The 27,367-nt window shown below is 38.6% G+C and overlaps 1 protein-coding gene across 3 annotated transcripts in view; it reads right to left on the reverse strand.

Annotated features, from left to right (window-relative positions):
- SEMA3D (semaphorin 3D) overlaps window positions 1-27,367 on the reverse strand; it is a 134,353-nt gene that overhangs the window by 19,698 nt on the left and 87,288 nt on the right. For all 3 annotated transcript variants that reach the window (XM_021539566.2, XM_021539570.3, XM_021539567.2), the window contains exons 9-13: window positions 17,096-17,210; window positions 16,583-16,652; window positions 14,698-14,842; window positions 4,524-4,746; window positions 1,415-1,503 (exon numbers count right to left, since the gene is read on the reverse strand). In XM_021539566.2, the coding sequence (XP_021395241.1) occupies window positions 1,415-1,503; window positions 4,524-4,746; window positions 14,698-14,842; window positions 16,583-16,652; window positions 17,096-17,210 (642 nt within the window). The remainder of the gene's footprint in view (window positions 1-1,414; window positions 1,504-4,523; window positions 4,747-14,697; window positions 14,843-16,582; window positions 16,653-17,095; window positions 17,211-27,367) is intronic.

Raw genomic sequence — 27,367 nt, forward strand, 5'->3', positions numbered from 1 at the left:
GAACAGCACAAAGCTCAGGGTATTAGCTATCACCCAACAGAAGATTAATCTAAGCCTATTGTTTAATATTAATGCAGTTTGAAGAAATAAAGCACATTTTTTCAGCCATTACCCCCTTCAATTTTCTGGATTCAAAAACACAGGGGTAGCAGTTATAAACATTACCAATAAAAAAGTGAAGGAATGTCTGCTGAGTAGAAAAAAATTACTTCTTTTTTGTTTTAAATATGATATGGCACATTTTCCCTTGACGTTATGTTTTAAGAATGCAGCAAATTGGTGCAGATACTGGAACTGCTCATTATTTGGCAGGCCACTAAGTAATCTTGGTATTTTCTGAGTGATATTTATAATTGGTGTCCAAGACAGTGGGAAGAAGACATAGAGATCCTTTAAATCAAAGTTTCATCATACACATGACATATCAAAAGGCATATGAAGAAATGAACTCTTTGCAATAATCATTAATGATCCTGTGGTAACACTTGGAAAAGTCCCAAATTCATTTATTCAGTATGGACAACAATTTGGGCATGACAGCACATAGGAGAGAGGATGTGTGAAAAGTTAATCAAAATGCTGTGGATGCAAATGAACTTTGATGGAAAAGCAAAGTGAAAACTGAAGAAGAGCTGTGCAGCATGAGAAGAAAGCAAAGTGACAATGCAAAGATCTAAGAAGAAATGAATAAATGGAAAAGAAAATCAGCAGGGAAGACAAAGGTTTCCATTTTTCTGATGTAAAAATATGTTGATGTCAGCTCCTTTACCAGCACTGAAGTTAATCAGAAATTGTGCCTGTGCAACAAAAAGAATCTTGGGCTTTTTACAAGCTGCATTTATGAAGAAGTCATTGGTGTTAGCAGGGTTCTGGTTACAGAATAACCAAGTCAAAATGGTCAAAAATACTGAGTCAGCCTTCACCAATAAATTAAAGCACACTGACAATCAAAACTAACATATTTTTTATTTTCCTTATATTTTCAATTCCCAATGTTACTATTTTAAAGGATTTCTCTGCAGCCATTTTTAGTGTTTGTCTTTTAAAAATTATGATTGTACCTAGAATACTGTCAATGCCAATTGGGCCATAGAAAATTTTACATTAAAAATACAATACTAGTATTTTAATGTGTATAAATAATAAAAAATGTGGGCTCATAGTAAGATTTCAAACTAGAACAAAGCAGGCTAAATGACACTTTCTACAGCTTTGAAAAATCACGGTCTGATTATTTTTGGACGTTTTTCAATTGACTTGCCCAAAGAATAGCAAGGCATTTAAAAATTTACGTAGCGTCCCTCTGGAAACTTGAATGAGTTCCAGTAAACAAACAACCAGACAGACAAAGCCAGTTTGGGACACAAAGTCCCCTGAATAATATTTAATTGATGTTGTGGCGATTAATGCTTACCTTGAATATCTGCAGCTCTTCCAGGACCACCTCCTCCTTGGTCCACTTCTCCTTTGTGATACTCACAACCTTCAGGACTGTGCCTACATCTGAAATAGATGTGCCTCATGTAAAACCTCAGATATGTTTCAATAAGTATGGGCCACTCAGTTTCCTGCCCTGTAGATGAAGCTAATCCATGAGGGATGTTGCTTTCCAACCACATCTATCCCCACTGCATCCACTGCTGCCTGCAGAGCTCTCTCCATACAGTGCATTTATGGATTCACTGTATGGCTGAGCCAACACAGTCACAGGCAGCTCCTGGCAGGGATGGCCCAACTCTCCTGCTACACAAACACACAAACACGGACAAGCATGTCCATGCTGCCAGCTACAAGTTTCTGCACATTTCCCTGAGCCAGAACTGGGGCCCATCCGACCCCAAAGAGAACTCGCTCAGGGGACTAAAAATTGGCAGAAAATTATTTCTTCTTTTTTATAGAATTTATTTGTTTCCAGTACAGCTCCTTAATCAGAAGGAGCTCATTTTCATGCAATGAGTTAAGCAATGCACTTTTAAAATTTATTTTTTCATTTAAATTTATTTTGTTTTTTAAAAAAACAACTTCATTCTGCATCAAAATCTTAATTTGTTCATTACTTCTTTGGAGTCAGAGGATTTTTTAAAGTTAAATCTATTAATGAATTTTAACCTGAATTCTTGCTCGGTGAAAAAAATAGCTGCTCATTTCATGTCAGACCATTACACATTAGTGAACTTTGAATGGCTTTAAAAAGAGCTCAGAAATTGCTCAGGGGAAATGGGTTGGGTGCTGGGATGTGCAAATGACGCAGTGCAGCTTAGTCCTAAGCTCTACACATAGTATTGAAATAATGAAAAATAATACACTGTAAGGGAAAGAATGAGATTTTAATTTTTCTTCTCCCAAACTACTGAAGTTCATATTACCAACCAAAGCCAAATTATTACAGTTTGCCTTTTGAATTAAGAGGTTTTTTTCAGAGTTTGCTTGACATAATTTCCAAAGCCTGCACATGTACAAGTTGGCTGTGTACATTCAAACATATAATAAGCTACTGATCTTCTGCTGCTCAACATCTCCTGGGTTGTTATATCCTTATTCAGTCTCTCTATATAAATGAAATTTTATTTTTGAGTTAATTTCTTTCCTTACAATGAGTTTAGAGGGTAAAACAGGACAAAACCACACACTTGCAGAAAAGAAAATTCACTTTTAAGGAAGGCATTGCAGAAAAATAAAAGTCTGCATATTGTAGAGTGCCATCTAGTGACTGCATGGTACTTGCTGGCCTTGACACCTCTAAACCTGACTACTTACACTTGAAGTGTTTGTCTTAGTGCCAGGTAGGAAAAGTTAACCTCGGAGTATTGAATTGCTGGTCTCTCAATATAATTTTATTTCTACAAAAAAAAATTTAAAATGGAGGATAACAAACATCTGAAAGCAGCCTCTACAGCCACTAAAAGAATATTTTGTACATTTTTACAAGTGAACTCATCTTCTCAAGCAGCTGAATTTCAAATTACTTCTCACTCATCACAAAGAAAGTAAGTTGCAGTGAGCACTCACAAATCCTAGGAATCACACACTTTGGGAGTGAGTTCCTTTTACTTTGCTTACTATGTTAATACTGCTCTTAGAAAGCAACAAGGATTTTCCATCATCATGACTAAAGCTCATCCCCAGTCTCCTCAGCCAGCAGGGGAGAAAACAGCACATTAATGGTCTTCTTTAATGAAAGTCTGCTTTTTTCCCCTGACACCACTGTACTAACTTTGGACCAGAGAGGATCTGTGACATTGTCTGGTTTTGGAAGGGCTGTGAAACCAATTTTGCCTAAAAGTTCTGAGAAAGAGGCTATCTCTACCCTCTGTAGGGTAACAGAGGTAGAAAAGTCTTCAAAGCTGAGACAACCCACATGTTACAAGAGATGATGCTCTCTGACAGTTCACTCCTTTCCTCAAATTACTTCAGAATACCCACACATATCAAATTGTGCTATAGGACAAAACTTGCTCATAAGCCAGATAAAATGCTGGGCAATCAATAGCACTGGGGTAGGATTCAAACTGAAATCCTTACTTCCCTGCATCTCCTGGCAGTAGCTCATCCATTGCCCTTGGATAAACCTTGCCACCTCAGTTTCACCTTCTCTGAGTTGGGGATAATGGCAATAACCTCCTTATTAAAGCACTCAGATCTACCAGTGAAAAGTGCTTGCTAAGACCCATACAGAATGAGAGTGAGACAATGCTGAATTATGAAATAAGAACAAAAAATCCCAGTGGAGTAATGTGGTAGATTATTACTTCAGAACTGTTATGAATAGGTATATTCACATTCCTTAGCACACCTTGCTGTAGGGTGATCCATCCAGTGATTCTAAATTTAATTACTATGGGAAAACTAGGCCTTTTCCTTAAGGCATTTATCTATTATAAAAATGTAAATAGATAAATAATTATCCATAGAAAAGCAGCAAAGCAGTTTTTTTTTTCCCAGACAGAATAGCTTAACCTCTCTCTGTTCAACCCTGGTTGTCACATTTGGAGCTATCATGTTACTTATTTTTATCTTTAAAATTAGTTGAGTGAAATTGTTGCCTTAGGCTCAGTTTGAAATCCTTAACTGTTCAGTATCACATGAGACAAAATGCTGAACCACCATGTCACTATTGATAATAGGAAATGCTCTTGGAAGCTATCAAGGTAATTTTTCTTTTAATAGTTTTATTGATGTGCTTTCAGCAGGAAGTGAGACTACCCTGTAATGTAAAGACAGATACTGAATAGTATTTGGAGGGTAAGAAAGTTCAGGTACTCTGACCCCTAAATGGTTTATCACCTAGCAGCAAGAGGCTTTAAAATCCCAACAGTAGTAATATCCTGAACTGACAACTTAATTTAATTTAAGCACTTGCATGGATACCTGCACCAGAACCAGTAGCAACTATCTGCTTCATGAAGCTGTATGCATAGGAAAAATATGTTAACCTGGAGTTTTATTCAGGATCAACTGGACTAAAGGTGCTCTAAAAAAGGGTGGGGTTTGTGCAGAATGACACTGGAAGTTCTCTCTCATACCTGTTCCTAGGAAAATGACATCATACTGCCCGTCCTCTGCCATGACGTGGTCCACCACAACCTGAGTGAGGCGATAGTCCACGTTGATGCGCGTGAACACCGGCGCTCCCGTCAGCGGGAAAACCGGCTTGTACATCAGCGGGTGCCGCCTGATGAAGCTGATGACTTCGTCAGGGAAGTCCCTGGTGGACTTTATCAGCGGATCGTAAGTTTTGCTTGGACACTGAATGACAGAGAACAAGGAGATGAGAGGAATTTTAGGAAAGAAGTACAAGTAGAAATCAAGTTTTCCACAACAACATTTGCAAAGCCAGTAATAATCAGATTTTTCAGTGATTCTTCTCATCTCAAGTCAGCACTTGGTCACCAATACCTCATTTATAGAAAGAATTGCTTTAGAACCAGAGAAATTCTCATGATGGGCTGAGTATAGGCGCAGAGAATTCTACTCCTTGTTCCCTGCCACACTCACAGCCATAACACCACGTTTGGTATTTTACACAGACAAGGAGAGGAAAGGCTGCCGTGCTCTGCAGGACTTAGTTCTGGTCACAGCTAGCAGCACAGTTAAATCTGCTGCGGAGCAGAGCCGGTACCAGAGCAGGGCTGCCAACAGCAAGCCTGGGCTGCCCTCCCGTGGCTGCTGCGGGAGGAGCACATGTACTCTAAGTCCAGCATCTCAAGGTTTTTATGCTTTTAATGTTTCTGTTCCTCTTTCCAAAGTTGTCTGAGTTTCTGCCTGAGTTTTTGTCTTTGGCCTGAAATCAGAGGCCGTGGATTTTCCCTGTATATGGCCTGAAATAAGTTAATTTTCAGTGAACTATACTTCCTACACATCACACATATTTTTTTCTCTAAAAAATGTATTATCCAGATGCCAGACAATCCCTGTGGCTCATTACTTCTCAAAAGTGACTTCCTTACTCATTCACTGAGCCGACACTCTTGACCAGGCTCATGGCTCAGCTGCTGCACCATCCTTTTCTCTAGCTTTTAACAGCACAATCTCATCCTCTTCTGACACTTCTCCATTCTGGGGTTCACTCCCACCTCTGTTAGACCCCTACTGACAAACTGATCACTCCACCTGTTTCTTTAGCTTACACAAAGTTGGTTCCAACATATCTTGCCTGAAGACCTCCCACAAACCTACCTCTTCAACCTCCATCTGACTTTTTCCCTTCTGTGCCTTACGGGGTAAGCCCAAGTACACCTGTTCAAGGTGGTTCATTCTGGTAACCCATGACCTCACATCACCTATCTCTTCTTTTTTTACACAACTGTTTGCATTGCTTATCTGTCCCTTCTTTTACAATTAGTCTTGAATCCACGCCTGAGAAAATGTCTGTTTTGAATCTGAAGGCATCTAGATGTGTTAATGGGGACCTAAAATTCTGGATAAGATGAACTGGATACGTTATTCCAGTTGGTGACAACCTTTCTATTCATTGATCTTTTTTGATAGTTTTTTATGAAGTAATCCCTGTGTTTACTGCCAGGTGGAGCTCTAACACAGTCTGTGAAGAAAGAAATGTGATCTGGTAATATCTCTGTATTCTATCAAGAGTTAAGTTAAGATTCATGGTGCAATTGCTCTACAGTCCCCCTTCATAGCAATTTTTGACAGAAAAGACTTTACTGCACACTCCCAGCTACCCATTTTGACATATGCTGAATCTATGGTGCTAATTAAGGGCTTGTGGTTAGGATTTCTTCCACTATGTAAGGTAGAGTAGCAACTAAACACAAATTTCTGACTGAGAGACCCCAAACACTGCCACAGCACTGCCACTGGGAATGCACTTGGACACTTGGAGCATGCCTAAACTACAGAAAAGCCCATCTTAACATTAAATAAAAGAGTGACTAGGGGTCTGCACTTGAACCTGACCTCTGTTGTTAATTAACAGAGCTGTAGCCCCAGTGATTTAAGAGTCTGCAGCCTATTTCCATTCCCTGCTTGAACTGAATGTTATGGCTACCTAGAGAGCTAACGGAATTTGTGCAAGTGTCCACTTGCTCAGTGTTGTTTCAATCTGTGAGAGTTAAGCCTCTGCATCCCCATCTTCATAATGGATCTGAAATAGTTTATTAGAAAAAAATCTTAAGCCCCTGGATCACCTAATAGCTTTTGACAATTTTTCCACGGACAGTTAACCTGTGCCAATTTGAATTAAGATAAATTCCATCACACAGTAATTTCTATTTCATTGTACAATTCCATTTATGGCTGTGAAAGAACAGACAAGAAAAAGGAAAAAAGGGTCGCATTGTCATGTGATAACCACCCAAAAAACATTCCTTGAAGATACAGTTGAATGCAAGTAAGAAAGAAGAAAATAAAAGTCCTGATGAAAAAAAAATAGTTCCATGGGAAACACATATTGCAGGGAATTATCCCTAGGGGGTTTGTGCCAGCAGCCCTGTAAGAACTTCACCCTCTGGCTTGCTGTGCATCATCTCCCACATTCTGTTTTCTGGTGTGCTTTTATGAAGTCTTTGCAAGGTTACACCCTTGCAGTAGCCTGTACTCAGCTTGGCTTTTGAAGAGAACAGTATCAGTAGAATAATTTCACAAAGAAATATGACTTGGAACAAAAAATAGACTTTGGCATTAAAAAATTATGCTTACCTTTGGAGGTGTTTAGAGTTTTTGGGGATAAATAGAGAGAAATGTGATAACTTTAATTGTTTTTGAATCAGAGTTTTGCATTAATTTATTCTATAAAGGATAAGAAACAAATTCACCTCTTCAACTTCCCAACCATGCAGTGACTCTCTTCCCCTTCCCAGGGAACTACAGGTTGATTTTCCCCATGTGTCTCTTTTCTGTGGTTCATGTTCTCACTCATTACTCAGAGTGACCATCTGCATCTACTGGAAATGTGCTGACTGCTCACCTATTAACAACTCAATTCCAGAAGCCCATTTCTATGTGAAAAATGGGAGTAGCCCCTTCATTCTTAAAGATGTAGATTTTTGCCAAAAAACCATCAACAGAGGAAGATGAGAGCAGTGACATCACTTACTAAAAACCACCGGGATAAAATTTCTAACAATGTGAAGTTGCTATAGAGTTGCTACAGTAATCCCAAAGGCCCAAGCCCTACCATGCAGGGAAATACAGGAAAATCTTCTGCCAGCTGGCATAGTTAATTTAGTAGAAATAAGGACTACGGGTTTGATCCAGAGATCTGCTTCAATCAACAGTGTCTTTTCCAATCATTTCAGTGGGCTTTGGACCCTATCCTAAGACAGCATGACCACCAAGAACAGCTGGGCAGGTGTGACTGTTTTGCTTGGCCAGGGGAGTTATTTCCAGAGGCATCACTCACTGTGGCATGACGGATGGAACAGGGGAATGAGAAAGCCATTTTGGCTACCCTTTGGCAAAGTTTTCAAAGTTTTTTAAAGCTGTGTCCACCCATCATTGCAGAACAATTCCTGTAGGCTTGTGCTTCCTTTCCTAGCAATCAGTAGGATGTAGGGTGGTCAAGTGGGTGAGTGAAACAACTTCTCATGTCTGAAAATGTGAGTTCACATCCTGTTACAGGTCTCATGACAGTGTGTTCTCTGCCCAGTTCATAGTTCATTTATTCACATCATCAGCACCAGATGGTGTCTCAGATATGTGACATCTCCCACTGGGGACAATAAGATAATTTTATATCAAATGTCACAGCAGTAGGTTGGCAGAGTTCTTTCATGTGGACTACAAGAGAATCTGGCTTCATAAAAGTTCTCATAACATTATCACTGCTCTCTCAGCACCTTCAGCTTTTGTTATAGGATGGGATTCATCTCTACTGATCTAGATTTTAATCTTGGCTGCATGTGAACTTCAGAGAAGAGCAGCTTCTCTTCTCACAGAAGGCTATCTTTCTCTTTCTGACAGAGAATTCTAAACAAGCAGCTCTGATTTGATGCTCTTCTTCTAGATAGCTGATATCAAACAAAATTAATCACATTATATCAGTCAAGTTCCTACTACTAGATAAGAATTTTGCAAGAAGCTTGTTCACCATATAATCTATTCTGCAGAGGTTGCTCAGGACTTTGCTGCCATAAATAAATATATGACAAAATATATGTGGCAAGAAATGAAGGATAAAACAAACATGACAATCACCCAAAACAACAAACAAACAAACAAAACAAACAAACAAAAATCCCCAAACCCAACAGAAACAGAGTTGGAAGTGCTAAGGGCATCTCTATTCAACTGCTGTATAAACTTTGTGGCAAAGATATTTTGAAAAATCAAGTTACTTAAATTTATTGAAATGCCTTCTGTGTAAGCTGAGTTTGACAGGAATCACTCTGGGCAAGTCCTGGTCCCACATGATCTACAAAGATGCCTTCTCTTCCCTCACCTGTTATTTGTATCCAAATGTGGTCATACGGTGCAAGTTAAGTCTAATATTCCTTAAATAAAATAAATACACACTAAATTAACACCACCACACATATGTAAGCTTTTCTCCTTTTTTTCACTTGTCTTATTAAATTTGCAGCTTAGTAGAGTGCTGGATGTGTGGATCTCACACAATGCTGAGACATACAGTGTGACTGTGTTAACATTATGTGGGAAATGTGGCCAAGTTTCTCAAAAGCTGGTGCCAGAAGCTGGGCTCCTAAATAAACCTCCAATTTGCCAAACTGGATAGTGCTTCACACCATCCAGTGAACGCTGTAAGAGCTGCTGGGTCTAACACCTATTAAAATGGTGGCTATTATTTGGGAACTTAGCTATAAGGTATGTGAACACATATCCTTTTCATTAATGAGGCATCTGTAGTTCAGCAGAGCTGGTGCCTACTGAAAATAGAATGTTGTTTCCCTGGGAACTTCAAAAGGGTTTCTATTCCAAGTGTGTTGAAAATCCCAGTTTAAAAGTGTCCTGTCACGTGTATCCTGAGACTCACTTAGCACTAAGACTCAAGCACCTGCAGGGTAGGGTAGATTGATCATATTGAGTGAAGTAGGTATCGGCTTGCTTTTATTATGTCCAGGCTGGGAATTTTTATGGATTTCAGAAGCAGAACTGAGAACCAGCAAGTCACTCTTTTGAGTACTGGAAGTATCCATTACGAAACATGAAAGAGTGAAGTACTTCTTAAATCTCTCCCATATCAGGGAATTAGATGTCTTATTCTGGGCTTCCCTCCTTGAGGAGGTGTCCATTGTCCTGAGAACTCCTTGCTCCCTCCTGTTTAAGGTGTTTTACTTTTCATAGGTTAATTACTTCTCATCTTAGACAAAACTAGTAAGTGTTAAGTCTTCCAGGCTCTAAATAAGTTGTCTTATCACTGACTAATCAAGCAAACAGCAGATAAAATAGAGGAACTACCTTCATCCTCTCACTTCTGAGTAAAATGGGGACCTCCAACACAGCCAACACACTGAAGGTGAAACTTGGGTTCCTGAGAAGCATAAATACCATGTGGCTTCTTTTCTGTAGACTGATCAGAGCTGCACAATCCATTTTGTATTTGTCTACAATGTCTACAAAACCCCTTAATACTCTCTACAAGTTAAGTGAGTTGTGCCAGGAGGACTGAACACTCAATGGGGAGACTTTCACAGTAACCTTGAAGCTACTGAGTGAGCCTGAAGGAGGGCTGGGGTGAGGGACACAAATCAGGTTTGTAGGAGAAAAACAAACAGTGCCAATTTTAAATGGAATCAAACTCATTCTTCCCCCTCAACAAAAAGCACAAACAAAAATTTTAAGTCCCCTATTACTTTTTAATGGTTGTATCCCATAGCTTGTAAGATTTGCTCTTGTGGGGTTTTTTTGAGCACTTTGTATTGCTTTTCCATTTAACACACCTGTGCTCTTGATAGAAAAAGCTGAGAAAATTAAGCACTAATCTGAGACTAGCTGAGCTGAGACCAGCTGGATGAGTGAACTCGACTTAGCAGGTGGCACTTTGCAATTCTCTGCTGACCTCTGCCATGAGGAAAGGTGACAAGGTTTGCAACATTGAAAAAGGGTATTAGGAGCTGGAAGGTGATTCATGTTGTGGAAAACAGGTTGGTAAGTAACAGGAGATGTAGGAGGCTTTCTGAGGAAAAAAAAAAAAAACATAAAGTGAAACATTTGACTTAAATAAGCTGCCCCATTTTACAGTAGGGAGATCAAAGGAGAGAGGAATTGGAGAAGCAAAAACTGCAGTCTGTCCCATAAAAGATAGGTGAAAGGGGAAGATAAGTCTAAAAATAACAAGAGAAACCTGTGCAACCTTAAATGTCTTATGAACAAGCTTATTAAAGCAGCAAAACTAACCAGAAGGGAGGACAAGGGTAGATTTTGGCAGGCAGTATTACCCTGTGGCACTGCAAAGTCCCAATGGACACCACATCTTGATCAGCCTGCACACTGGAATACCAGAAGAAATAAAGGAAGGGGTTTCACTGAAGAAAGGAGAGAAAGCAAAGGAGAGAGAGAAAAGGATGAAGAACGATGAAGATGAGTCAGGGGAGGGTTAGGTTGGTTATCAGGAAAAGGTTCTTCACCCAGAGGGTCGTTGGGCACTGGAACAGCTCCCCAGAGAACAGGGAAATCTGAGGAGTTGTAAGGGAACTCAGTTAATAAAAGGAAAACATGAAGAATTCAAGAGCCCAGGACCGTATTCATATCTAAAGTAGAAAGGGGTGAGACATTAAACTCTTCAAATAGAAAAGAGCAATGTGTTGGGTTGCTTCTTCTTGTAGCTAAGTGACTCAGACTGGCAGATTCTTACTTTGCTCATTCAGATGTTTTGATCTTTTGACAAATCAGATCAGTAAGATATCTAGACTCATCAAAAATGCTTGCTGCAGCCTTGGCTAGCATTTAACAGTCCTTCATTCTGCAGTAGATCAGACTGAGTGTTAAGCTGTATCTTTAAACACTGACATTCCTCTAAAAATCTGACCTTAATGATATTTAATTACATCAATGAAATGAGTATGACTCCTGTCTACCCCATCAGAATTTCCAAATGGGCACTATGAGTTGCTGTGATACTGAACTTGCTACAGCTCAATAAATAAACTCGAGAAGTTTTCTTCCTCCTAATTCACTGAAAATCTTTTTCAAATGTAATTTCTGGGAGGGCATTATGAAAACTCTGCTTCAGAACACATTTTAAAGGAAGTTCTCCATGATTTCTTTATTAATGGATAATTTCCTGAGAGAAACACTAAGAGACTGGAATAAAACTGGATTTGTTATCTGGAGACAGCTGCAGATATGCAAGTCCAATTTCTCAAACAGCTAAAGCAGATAGAGCAAAAGCTCCTTTGTTTTTCAACTCACCCTCTGTGCTGGGGCTGCCCACTTCATGCTTTTCTTTCTGTCTCTTTTTATTTTCACCTTCCAAATGGAAAAAGATTTGAAGCCTCGCCTCTGTTTAATTCCCATTATTTCCACTCACACTTTAATATCCCTGAGAGAAGTTAAAGAGCTTGTGTTCTGCAGTGTCAGTGCTGTGGAGTGTGCCAGAGGTCCCCTGCCACCGTGTCCAGGGGTGTTTTGATGACAGCAGAGGGCAGGCAGAGCGCAGGGACATGAGCAGAGAGGGGCTGCTGCTGCCTGAGCCCACTCAGCATTGTGAAGGCATGATATCATGGTCATACTGGGAGTTTATCTCACACACAAATTGCCACAGGAAGCATTTTGTCAAAATTTCAAAATCAAAGTTGCCACAGTCTCTACAGTGAGCAGCTTTATTTACTTTGGAGATAAAGACAGCAGAGCAGAAAGTTAAATTAGGGTATGCAGTCTCCTGCTTCTGTATAAATGCTGAGAGGAAGTCAATGTATTTCTCAAAGCCAACCACCAAAAGAAATGCATTTCCTAGAATAGCCATTTTTAGACTATGCCAGTAACTTAAAAGTATAGAAAATATAGAATCAGAGCAGTGTTAGCTATGCCAACTGTAGGCAACACTTACAAGGAGCTTAAATTTCAAAAATGTTCTAGTAACTTTAAAAAGGATAGATTATCCCTCTGGCTTTGGTCTGAGCATTCCTGAACAACCTCACAGCTGAAAAAAAAAGACAAAATTAATCTTCAAGGAAGAGCATTTCAGCATTCATATTGCAGTCGTCTTGGGTTCATGCTGCCTTTTAGCACAGTACTGCTTTTCCAAACCCCACCCTAAATCCATTCATATCCAAGTTTGGCATAGCCCATCACAAGCCAGGAGCATGGCATGAATCTACTTATTTGGGTACCCTACATCAAAGTACTAAGCCTGAAGTATTTTGCAGTGCAGCTCACTGAGAGAACAGCTAAAAAGCTATGCAGCAATACATTGACCTAATCTATACAGTAAATATGATAGATATCTTTCTTCTGACAGTTTTCCTCAGTAAATCCACTTCATTTCTCAGTCCTTGGTCAGACAAACTCCTACAGAATTCCACTGACTAAAGGTTTGGAGGACTTTTAAGGTACTATTTTCTCACAGCTGTTATCAGGTGCTTAAAGGAAGCAGTTGGAGAGCTAAGGGTTGGCTTAAAGAAAATATTTATCTTTAAACTTTCCAACTTCTATAAAACTTGCAACCATGGATATTCAAATCAGTGATAAAGATCAGCACTGACATGCTTCAGCATGGCATGTTTCCTACCCTGCGAATCCCAGCCCAACCATGTGATGGCTAATACACTCAAAAATGCAATGAGCTTATGACCCGTCTATCTGTGCAAACTGTTCATCCTTATGGGGCACTCTGAGTTTTTCAAGAGAGTTATTTTAATCTCTTTAGATGCCATGGGACCAGCCATTGTTCTCTCTGGCACCATTTTTGCAGCTAAAATTAAATTCATCTGATCTTCTTAACCAGCCATGGAAGTTGCACACACACACACAAAAAAATTAAATTTAATCTTCTTTTTGGGGGCACTGTGTATTTCACATGACAGAGAGATGCGTAAGCTGGCAATGCCTAAATTGTCCAAATAAATTGAGATTTGCTCCATCAGGGCAGATCCTGGGCAGGCCAAATCAGTCTCTGAGCTGTCCTGGTCTTTGCAGAGAGAGCTGAAAGAAGCTGAAAGAAGGGAATCAGCACTTGGGGCCTGACCTGCTGAGCGCTGGGACCACCACATGCAGCAAACTGCATCAGCTTGGACCATGCAGTTCAGCCCAGTGGAAGGATGAAGAAGAAAACACAGAGATACAAGGAAATGTGTTAAAAGATGAACTAAATTAAGTAGATAATGTGGTTTGAGGCAAAGATCACACCAGTGCTGAGGTTGGAGAAATAGTGCAGAAACACCCAGATGGCTTCTAGGCCTCGTCCAACACTGACTGCTCACGGCTGGCTGCCTAATACTTGTTCACTGAATACTTGACCAAGGTAATAAAGAGCTATTCCAGATGAAACTGTTGCTCTTCTACATTTTCATGTGCTAAGATTTGCCTAAAGTTGTGATGATGTTTTTAAAGTTGACGTGTTTTTAGAAAATACCATTTCTTCCTCATCTGTAATGTCAGCCTGACATCTGTAATGTCAGAAATTTATTTGGAAATTAAATTTCCAAATTTAATACTGTGACAGAAGTGGGAAAAGAAAACTTTAATGAGTTTTTCAAAGTTTTCTTTCTCATTTTGGCGTGTTACAGCTGAAGTCTAAGAGACTGGGATTAAAAGTATTTCCAGATACCAAATTTCTCTTTTCTTCCTTTCACTTACTTTTTATCACATAAAATGTCCAGCAGTTACTTCCTTATTTTATGTCAAAACACAACACATACACAAATACACACAACAGAATCAATGACAGTATCTCAATGATTTTAACAAAAGACACAAAGATAATAGAAATACAAATAAAAAGCCTGTGATAACTATACAAAGAAATGCCTTTGGCTTTTTATGAAACATTGACGCCTTAGGGGTGATCCCAACAGACAGAAATATAGCCATACAGTGGGAGAACACAATATGAGAGACAATCAGGAAATAGTCTGGACACAATGTTATCTCAGAGACATGGAAAAATGCATATTTATATACTTACGGTGTAGGTAGAAGTCTGAGCTATCAACAGAAGGGGAAAAGTTGAGAGGATAATTTGAAACATCCTGAGCAGAAAATATAAATTACCAGCCTGGGGAGGAGTGTGAAGCGTGATTGCCTCTGAGTAAAAGAGAGGTGTGTAATTAGGGAGACACTTACTGTGCCAGGCCTGGGGTAGGGGATGCGGCCCTCGTACTGCACCCAGCGGTGATCCGCGCTCTCCTTGTGGGCGTAGGGGCCATTGAACACGGCCCTGATCTCGGCCATGCTGTACACACACACTGCAGAGCCCTTGAACACCGAGCTGCAAGGCAAGAGGCATCCGTGGGCAGGCTGCAAACCCTGCGGTGCCTCGGGCAGGGAGGCAGCGAGTCACAGCGACAGGGCCGCGATCCATCCTACACCCGCCACGCTGCTGAACATCAACGAGCACGGGTCTGCTAACGACACTTCTTTAATGTCACTGTGGGTGATGCCCAGAGAGGCTGCCTGGACAGTGTTAAAGGAATAAAGCAGCTATTTATTAAAAAGCCTTCCAAGGATACACCTTGGGCAGTACAAGAGCCTGGCTGGGGCTCTGCCCAAGATGGATGACTGGTTACGAGTTTTCACACTTTTATAACTTTTGGTCCATTTACATATTGAGGTTAATTGTCCAATTACGGCTTCAGGTTATGAAGTCCCATCTTCCCAGATTGCTCTCCGAAATTCACCGTTGTTTATAATTTTTGGGTCTGAAGCAACAATGCTGTCATTGGTTCTCGGGCTGAAAAATGATTCTTTTGTTTAACTAAACTGAAGAGAACTTGCTAACACTTTATATGAAGTTCAGAGTTATATACTAAAGCAGTACAGAATCTGGAAAATATGAAAGGTACAACTTAAGGCATAATTGTAACAGTTTTAAGCATTGCTCGATTGAAACCTGGTTTGGCCTTTGGGACTACTTGATAGGGTGTCATTTTTTCTAGTGGCTGACAGTCTCCAGCTATCATTTACAAGCTCTTTTGATTAGAATTTTATCCCAAGTGAAGGACATTTATTTACATTGTGTTAATATCTGGAAGTCCATATATTAGTGATATAGGTGAGGTCCCTGAGAACTACAAGTTGTATCGGAAAGACAAAAAACCCCAAGATATAAAAATAAATACTTATTTAATTTTCATGCATTTTCCCTTTTTAAAATGTATTTATATTAAAAAATCTAAGACATTTCAGTTTTCCAAAGAATACCATGCCAGGCTGTTGAGTAGCATGTACTTTAGTTGTTTCACAAACCATTTCATTTATTGTGCAATATTTACTTCAATTTTAAGTATTTTCAGTGGCTACATATTCGAGAGACCCTCTGTGGTAACTGTTTCTGAATTAAGGAGTGTCTTGTCAATTCCTCATTGTAGTCATACTTGTCAGCATTAGTCTAGTCATTTACACTTAATTCAAAGTTTCTGGAGAGAAAAGAATTTTGTTTTTTCTGACAATTTTATAGAGAGCACCTCACTATTGATCTGAGAGGTCATTAATTAATTAGTGCATCATCCCCCTGAGATAAAGTTGGATTACCCTTTCATTAACTCTGAACTATAAAATCACTTAACTATCAGTTTAGAGAGTAATTTTGATACCAAGAAATAGCAGATGTCAACATGTTACTTACAGAAATGAGGTTTCACAACAATAATTTGCCTGAAATTGTAACTATTGGTTGCTCAATAAATATTATAGAAATTTAGAGATTCAACTTGATGAGGTTGAAGCAATATAGTTTGCTTTTGATTGTTACATTTACATTACTTTTTACAATCACTCTCAAAAGTTAGGCACACAAAGGTTCATGGACATAATTTACTATTTCCAGTTCTGAAAAATATTTTCCTCAGTGACTACAGCCTTGACATTGGACACCTTATTCCAGCAGTTCCTAACTGCTCTCAGGAATCAGAACCTAGTCTAGAAGACCTGAGTATATACAAAAGTATAAAAGTCCTGAGTATGATCTTCATCATTTACTTCCAGAGGCAAACATGATCTCAACACATACCTTGTTGTAGTGAAGACTCCATACACAAGAGGGTTCCTCTCATCTCTTGTAGAAAGTAAGAATATATCTTCTGCAATGAGAAAAATATATTTGAGGATTTATTTTTTTAGTTAAACATCCATTGACTATTAATTATCCATTAACCATTTGTAATTAGGAAATTTGTAAAAATATAACCAGATTTTATTTTTATTGGAATTTTAATTTCTGCCACGTGAATTTTGTGTAATATTTTGAAATATGTTCATTTGCAGATAGTCTGGGTTTTATACCAAATCAGATTTTTACTTTCCAGCTTTTGGAGAGAAAGGGAAAAACACTGCAATTCTGATCAGATCAGTGTAAGTTATAATCAGGGACTTCTGATCAAAGTCAGAGGTATTACTAACCCTACTTGGAAGAGGAGTAAAATCAAAACAAGACACAGTGCTTTCATAAACAAGAGGGGAAAAAACCCAACAAAAGCAGGTATTACTAACATCAAAATAGACCATTAAAGATAAATCAACTTACGCAGCTCATCGAAATGTGTGTCTGCCCCCTCAGGACCAGGTATGGAACACACAAGCCTGGCTTTCAGAAAAGTTGTCCACTTGTTTATTAGGCTTCTTTGGCCTCCCATATCATTCTATCAAAAATAAAATTAAATTCTTTAATATTAAAAAAGTAAGGACTTTAACACATGACAGCAGAGTATGGACTATGCATCTTCTGTCTGATTCCACAGTTGACTCTAACCATAACAAAAAATTTTTTTTTTCATTTTCTTTTTCCTAAAGGAGAGTAGGAGAGCCTTTTTTAAAATAGTTTCTGTAATTACTTATCAGCTCAGAGAGTGGGCAATTCAAATTTTCTAATTACACCCAAAACTGCAAAGTTCCTTCATTAGCTTTTTAAATGGAATATCTGTATCAAGTGATTTCTTTCTCTTTGTGAGGGTAACTTTAATTATCAGTTGTTCTTCAAAATTCTTTACAAACCAAATAATAAAACAGAACATTCTGGATAGATTTTGGAAAAAAAGAAAAGAAAAAAAGGAAAATTATATGCAGTTTACAGTGCAAATACCACACTGTTTTTTGGAGTTTTTTTTGTGTACACAGTACAGAGAAAAATGCATTCCAGATAAAACCAGTCATATTATTTTAATAATCATTGTTACAGAAATACCAGTCTGTCCTCCTGCAACAAGGATTTTTTACATTTATTTTACTATGGGTTTCCAAAACTTAAGCACATTTGCCCAAATTTCCTTTAGCCAGAGAAATTAAAAAATATAGAAAGGGTCACTTGAAGTTGGAATTACCTTTCTGAAGGGCAAGTGAACTTCTACTGATTTGGATCAGCAGAGGTGTATGGATAGTAGATTTTAGAAGATTTAAATTTTAAGAAGCCAAACTGGGAGTTTGCTCATGTAGTTCTTCCATGGACTACATAAAGGACCCTACTGGTTCCAAACAGCAGAACTATTTAGGTTCTGCAAAGCTGTTTGGGCCCCAGGAGTCTTGATCCTAAAAATGGTAAGGGCAATGAGATACCAGCAGGAACCAAGAACTGAAACACTTAAAAGAAATGTTATCACCAGCAGTAGTCTCCCAGCTGTAGGCTCTGAATGATCCCAGGAAGTGCCTACTCCCCTCAGTTATAAACTCTGAAGCTTAGGGGATCTGTGCTGTAAGTTTAAGGACCACAATATATTCAGTCCCTTCAGATTCATTAGGAGAAATCACTTTTTTGTTAATTCACTTTGCATTCTGAAGGCACAGAATCAGCCAGAGTAGGAAACACTGGGTGGTGGGAATTACATGTCATCACTACAGATTTTATTTGGCCTTTCAGGGCTGTATCACATATACGACAGGCATTCAGAAAGATGGTTTTAAGTGCTGAAATAACCTCAAAAGTAGTAACAATTCTCTGGTAATGCAGTCTAACTGCTTTTCCTTTTCATGTACCTGCTACTTTCAAATAGACTAACTCAGCTGGAAATGATTCCTGTTAATATATGGCCTTTGGAACTCCTGCTCTTATAAGAATTGCTGCCTCCTCTCTTGATTTCCTGAGGTTCTGCCAAGCCTGAAGCTTTGCATCTACCCAACAGATTTATTACATAGGTGTCAAAATTAGCAGCCTGAAGCCAATAGAAAAAAAAAAAACCTCTGCATGTGTGTGTTCTGTTCAAAGGCAGAGCAAACAGACTGTGGTGCAGTTGAAACCAAACAACTACAAAGATGCAACAAAGAATGCTAAAAAGCAAGGACTGTTAAGCTTTTCCTTCCTCTGGCAATTCAGATTAGCTAAGCAAATCTCACACTGCAGAGCTCCCACTTTGATTTCTGGTGGAAGCAGTGCAGTATCACAGGGGAGGAGATGTCTCTAACTACCTGACTGAAATCTGGAAACAGGAAGAAAGTGTGGAGCAAGTGATGGGACTGGAATAGAAGAAGGACCCTTGTCTAGTTCCTACTCCTGTCACTGCAGCACTCGGCTTCTGCAAGAGATGGGAAGATATGTATTTGTGTTTTACCAATCCTTAAGTTGTGATCCACCACAGCATTTTCACAAATGCTTATTTCAAATGTATCAGTAGTTCCACTGAGTTGCTAGAGAGCAGTGTGAACCAAACACTGTGCTCAAAGGAAGCAATCCTAGCAAGTGCAATATGCATTAAAATATAAAATATATGGATTAAAGATGTATCCACTTTTGCTTGCTCTCAAGCCAGGACATGATGTTAACCATGTTATTTGAGTCTAAGAGACATTAGAACAGACATTCACTAGATGTGTTTTACATACCCAGAAGCTGCCAAAGTAACACTGTACAGTTTATAATGGAGCAAAGGGGATTCAGTGACCAGTCAGCATTCCAAGAGCTACCAAGTCTTTCTGAAGCCAGAGAGTGACAAATTTATGGTGAAGAGAGACTGAAAAGAACTTTCACCGATTTAGACAGTTGCACACATAATATGCTGACATATCCTTCAACATGCTTCTTCCTACTGCCATGGCTGAGTGAAATAAAAAGCACATTTTACTAAGAAGATATTTTTGCTTGTGGTTTTGGGGGCGTTTTTTGATCAGTAGCCATATAGTACTCCTGAATTCTGTATGTCATCTCTGATTAATACAGTGTCTTTCCTTTCCTACAGCATGCCCAGTATTCATTGAGATTGACTGAGAAAGTGCAGGAACTGACAAAGGCCATGATGATTTTATCTACATACAGAATTAGTTCAGCTCAGACTAAGGAGGTTCAGAAACTATAAATAGTTTAGGTATGTCTTTTCTCCTTGAGTCTCAAGTAGAAGTAATCTAACAAAGCTCTGTAAATACCTATTATTTTAAGAAAGGGCACCCCTTCCTTCCTTATACTATCTTTTTGGTGCATATTAGGTTAGTCTTTGACCCATTTTGAGGCTTCAGGTGCAGGATAACATACAGTTCTCCTTTCCTTCAGACCATGTTGATGTGTACTCACACACTTAGCATTTTATCTGCCCACTCTGGTGGAGATTCCTTGGACCCTCATCATTCCTGATTATTGGCTTCTGAGAGGCTGAACAAAGGAAATACTGACCCAAGTTCTTTTTGAGACTGGGCTGCTACAGAAGGAAGACAATCTTTTTTACCAAATAGATTATTTAATAGTAGCAGTCTGGAATGAATCATTGATATGCTCAAATTCTGTGAGCTGGCTGTAGAGCAGGACATAAATACAGTAGGGTGTACAGGCAGGGTAGTCAGTGGATTAGAAGAAATGCATGGAAGAATGAAAATCACCAAAGCAAAGTCCAGTTAGTGCACAGGTGAGCAGAAGTGAGAATTAAACACAAAGTCAGACTCCTAAGAAGCCCATTCAGCTGATTTATACCAAGCAAAGGTTTGCCTCAAGCCTGTTTAAGTAATTAACTGGATGTACTAAAATGATTTTTGACAAGAGATATGGTCTGAATACAAAGAACTCCAAATATTTCAGGGAGATTGGACAAGGAGACAAGATAAATTTAAGTGCTGAGAGAAGGGGAAGGCAGCATGAACAAACCTTTCATTCCAAAAATATGGCTAATCTTGTACCAGCCAACCAGCCTTGAGTATCTGATATCTTATCTCTCAAAATATCACTTCTAAGCACACTGGATTAGCTGTGTTTACTATAAACTTTGTAACTGGACAGATGAAGGCACTTAGGGACTGCACATTTCATTCTGAATATAAATAAAGCTTTAATTAGCACTTACTGCTTTGTAATCTCACAAGCTGTAACAAATACCAACACTTCTGCCTAAAATACCTTCTTTTTAACAGAAAGAAGGGCCTGTAAAATCATGGTTACTTGTGCTTGTCTGAGTCAGAAATGCCAGCTAGAAGGGGAGCTGTTCAATCCATCACCTGTTGAGGAAATACTACCCCAAAATATCACAAAATATTATAGCTACAAATTACTTAGATAAATGTGGAAGTAATCCAATATGACTTTAATAAATCAGGCAGACTCTTATTTACAGAAATCCTAAAATTTAATCCCTTTTCAATAAGCTGGTTCCAGAAAACAATTTGTTGAAGTGAGAACTCAGGTTTCTACCAAATTACACTGAGAATTCAAATATCAGATGTCCCACTTCCATGAGTATAGGTAATTGTATGGCCTTCTGACATTCAGAAGACTGCCGTTTAAATGGCACAGTGTAAATTTTGTGAAGTAATTTAAGGTCATATCAAGCACCTCTCATGGGAATCTTCTTTTCAGTTTTTGATCTGCAATTTATGTGCAATTAAGCAAAACAACAGGTTTTTCAAACCATCTAGCTAAAGATAAGTTCACATGAGAATAAAAGCAATCAGAAAAGATACTGCTCTATGATCAACTGATTTAAAAATCAACTTATATTAAAGACTTTCTGTTGTATCTATTTCCTATTCTGTTGTATCTTGTATACTATTAAAATGAACAAATGTTAGTCTTGGAATCTAGTAGGCAGGAAAACAGATGGCAATAAAAGTAAAGAACATCTGCATCGTTGGGGATTTAAATCTCTTATTTGCTTGTAAGTAACAGTGACAAATTGAACATTAGAACAAAAAGTGCAGTTATCTGAAAAATCAGTCTACATCAAAGATGTCAAACACAGTGATTCATAAAACTTTAAAGACAGTAATTATCCTGAACAGCCTCTAAAAGGAAGAAAAAAAAAAAAGGAAGAAAAAAGAAAAAGACAATGAGTGGAATTTCTAGAAGCAGGTTATTAATTACAGCCAGTGGCAAGATGTGCAAAAGGACTATCCAAAGAGAATTCCTGGCCTGAATAAAAGGAAATGTTAGAGAACAGAGAGGAAAAGTGCTGAAACTGCAAAAGGCCCTGGAGCCTTTCTCTTATTGAAGCTTAGCGATGTGACAAAGCTACCAGAAACAAATGGCATCCCCTGAAGCAAAGCTTTATATTATGGAGGAAAAAAAATCTCCAACCTTGTAGCTGACTTTATAAATGGAGAAACAGCCAACAGTCTCCTTTCAACTTCTGTCTTCAGGTTCACATTTCTTTTATAATTATTTTGTTTTACTTTACATATTCTGTCCCCACTCAACTCTTTTAGGTACCAACCTAACACAGGAACGTTAAATTTGCTCCTTGAGGAACTCAGGTGCAGAATTTCTTGTCCAAACCATACGAATCCTCCTCTGGCTTCATCAGGCTATGGCTGAAAACATCAAGCTACACATGAAGTGTGTATAGCTTGAAAAAAAAGCTACACTTGCAATGTAAGCAGGAGAAAAAAGGCACATGAGACTTTAGAACTTGGACTGCTTTCCTATGGATACATCAAGTAAACCTGGGCAAATAACTTCTCCTCTGTGTCTGCAGGTCCCATCTGACAATGAGGTGGGGACTCTGTTTAGTTCCTGCTCCTCAACCAGTCTTGTTTTTATCTCATTGAGAAAATACACTGAGCACGCATAACTGTTTGGTTCACCATGGAAAATGTTGGGGTTTATTTTGGAAAACATTTAAACATCACACCCAGAAGTTTCTATCAAATTATCTCTGGATGAGATCCAGACTGGAAAATCTAATGAAACAGCAAAGAAAAATGCTGGACTGTTACTAAACATACTATGAAAAAATCCCCAAAATCCAGAAACTAACAGGCTCAGGTAAATACAAGGATGGTTTGCAGCAAATAAAAGAATAAAACTAAGCACCATTTTACCTTATGGCCATGCAGCAATCCTGCTCATATTAAGCAGGCATGCTAATCATAAGATTATTCCCCTAAACTATCCAAATGATGCCACAAATTAAATGTATTCTACTATATCCACCACTAGGCTGTTCAATCTAACTTCAATGGCAATTTGAATTTAGCAAAGTGTTATGGCATATAAAATATGTTATGGGATTCTCAGGAAAATCTACTTAAAATGTGGAGTATAAATTGTACATGCTTTATTCCAGTGTGTTTGAATTATTTTTACCTGTCTCTCATCTAAAGTTTCACATATACCTAATATAAATTATATTATATCCATACATTAGGATATAAAAAAACAGAGGACAAAACCTTCAGGTTATGAAAAGCTGCATTCTTGATAATGAAGGCAAGGCAAGTAAATAGATGGATCATCCAATTAATGTCTAACAGGAGATCAGAATTTATATTATTTTAACAGGTTGACAGCATTATGAAACTGGAGGAGTATGAGACACAGTACTGGGATAAACTGGTTTATTTATGAACAAATAAGCTTGAATTTGCCATTCAGAATTTCATATTCTGAAATCAGAATGTCTTGCATTTCAGGTTCCAGGGACTCAGTAGAGTCAGTGGAAAATACGCCTTCAGAGCGTGATTTCGGTTGAAGATGGAAGGAGCCTTCCTCCAAAAACTAGTTGTCTGCCTTTACTAAAGGAAGGGAATGCCTGATAATTAGTTTCCTCACTTGGGTGCCTGAAATCACTTGCATGAGATATTGTGACCACAGCATTGACAACCACAGGTTGGGAGCTGGGAAGGGCATGAGACCGAAGAACAAAGGTAGAGCAGGAGTTCTCTAGAATGTGGAATCCTGAAACATCTGTATTTGCAGTACTGTACTCAATCAACAATAGCAAAACTGCAAACCATGGTGCATGTTTATAGTAAATGTACTGATGGGAAAAAAAAAGACAGGAAGATAATTCAGTCATGTGAGGAAACTTCAAAATCAGAAAGTCATTATTTGCTACTTTTAAAGATATTTGAACATCTGAGCCAAAGCATTCACAAGTCAGGGATTTTGGATTAGTCATAGGAACTTCAATTAACTCTAGAGGCTTCCACTTCTGAGCCAAGGTGTACTTACAGTGTCTTATGCAACATCTCTTTGGCAACTAGGATGGCTTCCAAAGTTTGCTTTGGAGGTTGTGCAGCTGCATTTCCATAGTCCAGTTTTTAAAGATCTATCTTAACACTGCAACTTCTTTCTCACTTTCCCTGAGGCTCAGTAAAACTCAGTCACACCTCCTTACATATAAGCATATCTTACATATTTTTGCCTCATCTGTAAATCATGATTTCCCCTTTTAAAACACCAATTACTGAAACACACCCATGTGGGACAGAAATATATGAAACTTCCTATACTTATATAACCTTGCCAATAAGGAAAGCTGGACCAAAAGACCTGACAAAACCTGATGTTGTATCTCTTAATCCATCACAGTTAGAAGCAGATACCCTATGGAACTGGACAATCTCTAACACATCAGCCCTTAAAAATGAAATCATCATGATGAGCTTTTCTACATAATTTGAAAACTTTCAAATGACACATAATGTGCAAATATCAAATTTGGAAGTCCAAGCAGTGTTGGTTGCCAAAGGACTCACGGCTGCAAAGACACTCAGTGGGCAAATGAGGGCCAAGGTTGTTCAAGAGATGACTTTTTCAGAGAGTTCTTAATCATTATTATTGAGAAATCAATAAAAAAACTATTTCCCATGGCTGGAGTTGTGAATAGGCAATATTATGGTGACAAAGGAGGTATGTAAGCTTGTAACACACAGGAAGTTAAATCTCGTCTGGAATGAGTTGCCTCCAGAACTGGAAACAGGATAGCTGCATGAGCATGGCTCTGAGCCCAGATTAATTAGCCCAGCTGAGGACATGTGAACATGGCTACTTGGCTTCCGAGACCCGGCTCGTGTGGCTGAACGGGACAGCAGGACACTGCCAGGACAGCTCCAAGGGCTGTGGAGAGAGATCAGTTATCTACACAATATAGAAATACCAACAATGAAAATGGGCCAGTTATCCCTGGTCACAGTAAAGGCATGGCTAGACTATATCCAGGACAACACCTCAACTTCTACACACCAGCAGCCCTGTGGCAAAGCCCACGGAGACTCTGGACTAGGAGCCACAAAGGAATAGCTCCCTCCTGCCATTCTGGGAATACAAATTGCTCTAAGCACCAGATGGGAGGCAAGGTCACAGCCTTGAACTCTGCTGATGTGCATGGCTTTGGAAATAAATTACATTACCCAAAGGTGGAATCCAGGGTGTGTCCAGGGCTCTCGACTCAAGAGCTCTTAAAATGATTACATTCCAGTGTGCTTAGAAAGTACAGTTTAACCGAGAGGGCTGTGCCTAATTGCAGTATTCTTTTCCCCAGGTACAGCTTGGTATATATAGGGGTGGAACAGTATTAAAAAAAAAAAAAAAAAAAAAAAAAAAAAAGGAAAATAAAAAAAGAAGAAAAAAAAGACAAAGAGCTCACTTGTTCCCACTAGAACAAAGGCTGCTTCTGGATACCAAACACTTTGGGAAATATGGGAAAACATCAGGGGCTGAAATGTGATTTCTTGGCAGTTGAGGTCTCGGAAACCAGCCTCTAAGACTGCAAGCTTTAATTTTTGCAATACATCACCAAAACCATTAAAGAGAAGCTTGTAACACAGCAAATGCAAACCACTGTAATAATAAACAGGATTTTCTTACTGCAGCAGAGAGACTACTGCTTTTGGCTAATTTCCACTTCATTCCAATAGGATGAGGTTGTAACTATGAAAAGATGTGTTTCTATATAGATAACAAACAAACAAAAGCTCCAACAACTTTCCTCCCTCTTCAAAACTTTTTCTGTGACTCCTCTATGTTAGATTTTTATTTCTCCTTTTATTTGAGTGGGGAAAATAAGAGGGAAAACTGTGACTTTTCTAGGGCTACACTTGTACATATACAAGGTGTCAATAAAGAAATTACAATTCTGCCATCATTTAGTGGTGAATATGTTCAGAAATGAAGCTGACTTGGCACTGGACTGCATAAGGCACAGTGTACGGATGCTGAAATTGTTGTTTTTTTTTTTTAATCTTCTTCAATGTGTAATGTCTGTGTCCTGTCTTCATCTGATGCAAAGCAGTTCAGCATTGTGGGCTTTGAAGACAGTGTAGCTGTAAAAGCTTATGCCTGTGTTTCTAGAAATAGGAAAAAGTGCATCCATGCTCTTAAGAAATTAAGGTTTGTGTGATCATTTCATATACATATGTGTAACTGCATAGATTTTAAAAAAGAAATAAATTTTGCTGGCTAATCTTCAATAGTAAATTTTTGGTTACGGTCTTACATGAAAATAAAACCAATAACTCCAAATATTGCAATTTATGTAAGTATGAACACACCAGAAGTAGGATTAGGTATTGCAGATGGGGTAATGATACTTTTTCTGCCTAGCTCAAACCAAAAACAGGAAATGCCATTTGCCATGATAAATGACACAACTGGTTCTAAAAGTGGCTGTTGAAAGCTGTTCCTCCCCAGTGCCCGTGACACCCCCAGTGACACAGAAGAGATGATGTAAAGTCGAGTGAGGCTGTGCAGAGCTGCAGTGGCTGTGCTCTTGCAGCACAGGATGCAGGGCACTGGGTGCAGACACTCTGGTGAACAGGACAAGTGACAGCTGTTGGACTCTGGGCAGAGAGCTGCCAGCAAGAGCACTGCAGTCTTCTGGGTCTGAAAGTAGCTGAGAAAAAGGAATGCTTTCCAGAGATTTTCCCTAAGGGAAGGGATCACTGAGAGACCATATTGCTGAACCTTGAAAATCAGCCAAAGAATAGGCTGCATTGACTAAGCTTCTTACTAAAAAAAAGCCTATTCTGATTTCAGCATGTGTTTCTGGCATTAAAGGACAAGAGCCTTAAGGCATGGTGAGGTAGAGCGCAATCGAGTTCTAGTAGAAAAAAACTGTGTTTACACCAAGCAGACTCCTTCAGAAGTTGCTGAGCTCCTCCTAAATACAGTTACTCTTTGCTTAACAGTGAAAGAAGTCAAAGACTTAACTTTGTACAGATCACATTAATGAAGCAGTGCAAATAGAAATTGTTATCAATTGCTGCAAAGGCATTGTTCTCGTGTCAGAGACAATTAAGCACAGCAGATGTTTTATACTACAGCACAGATCCAAAATATCTCGTTCCATGACCAGACAAGTCTATTTGCATATTTAATTTATATTAACTGCCCATAATAATTATATTTTTATTATAATAATTAGCAATATGGGGGTTTTTAATTTGTTAATAATTAAGACAAATATAAAAAGCAGGAGTCTGGATTATCAAGAGAATTTTGCAACCAGTGGGAAGTACTCAGTAAGTAAAGAAGACAGTTTAGAACTATTAATAATAATCACCTTGCTTATCAGTTTTCATTGTTTTGGTTTGACTACTAAAAATAAAATTCATTACATTTTTCCCATTAACATGATTACTCTACAAATTCATTCTCATTTGAGGTATGATTATA

This window comes from Lonchura striata, chromosome 5 (assembly GCF_046129695.1).
Source record: "Lonchura striata isolate bLonStr1 chromosome 5, bLonStr1.mat, whole genome shotgun sequence".
NCBI lineage: Eukaryota > Metazoa > Chordata > Aves > Passeriformes > Estrildidae > Lonchura > Lonchura striata.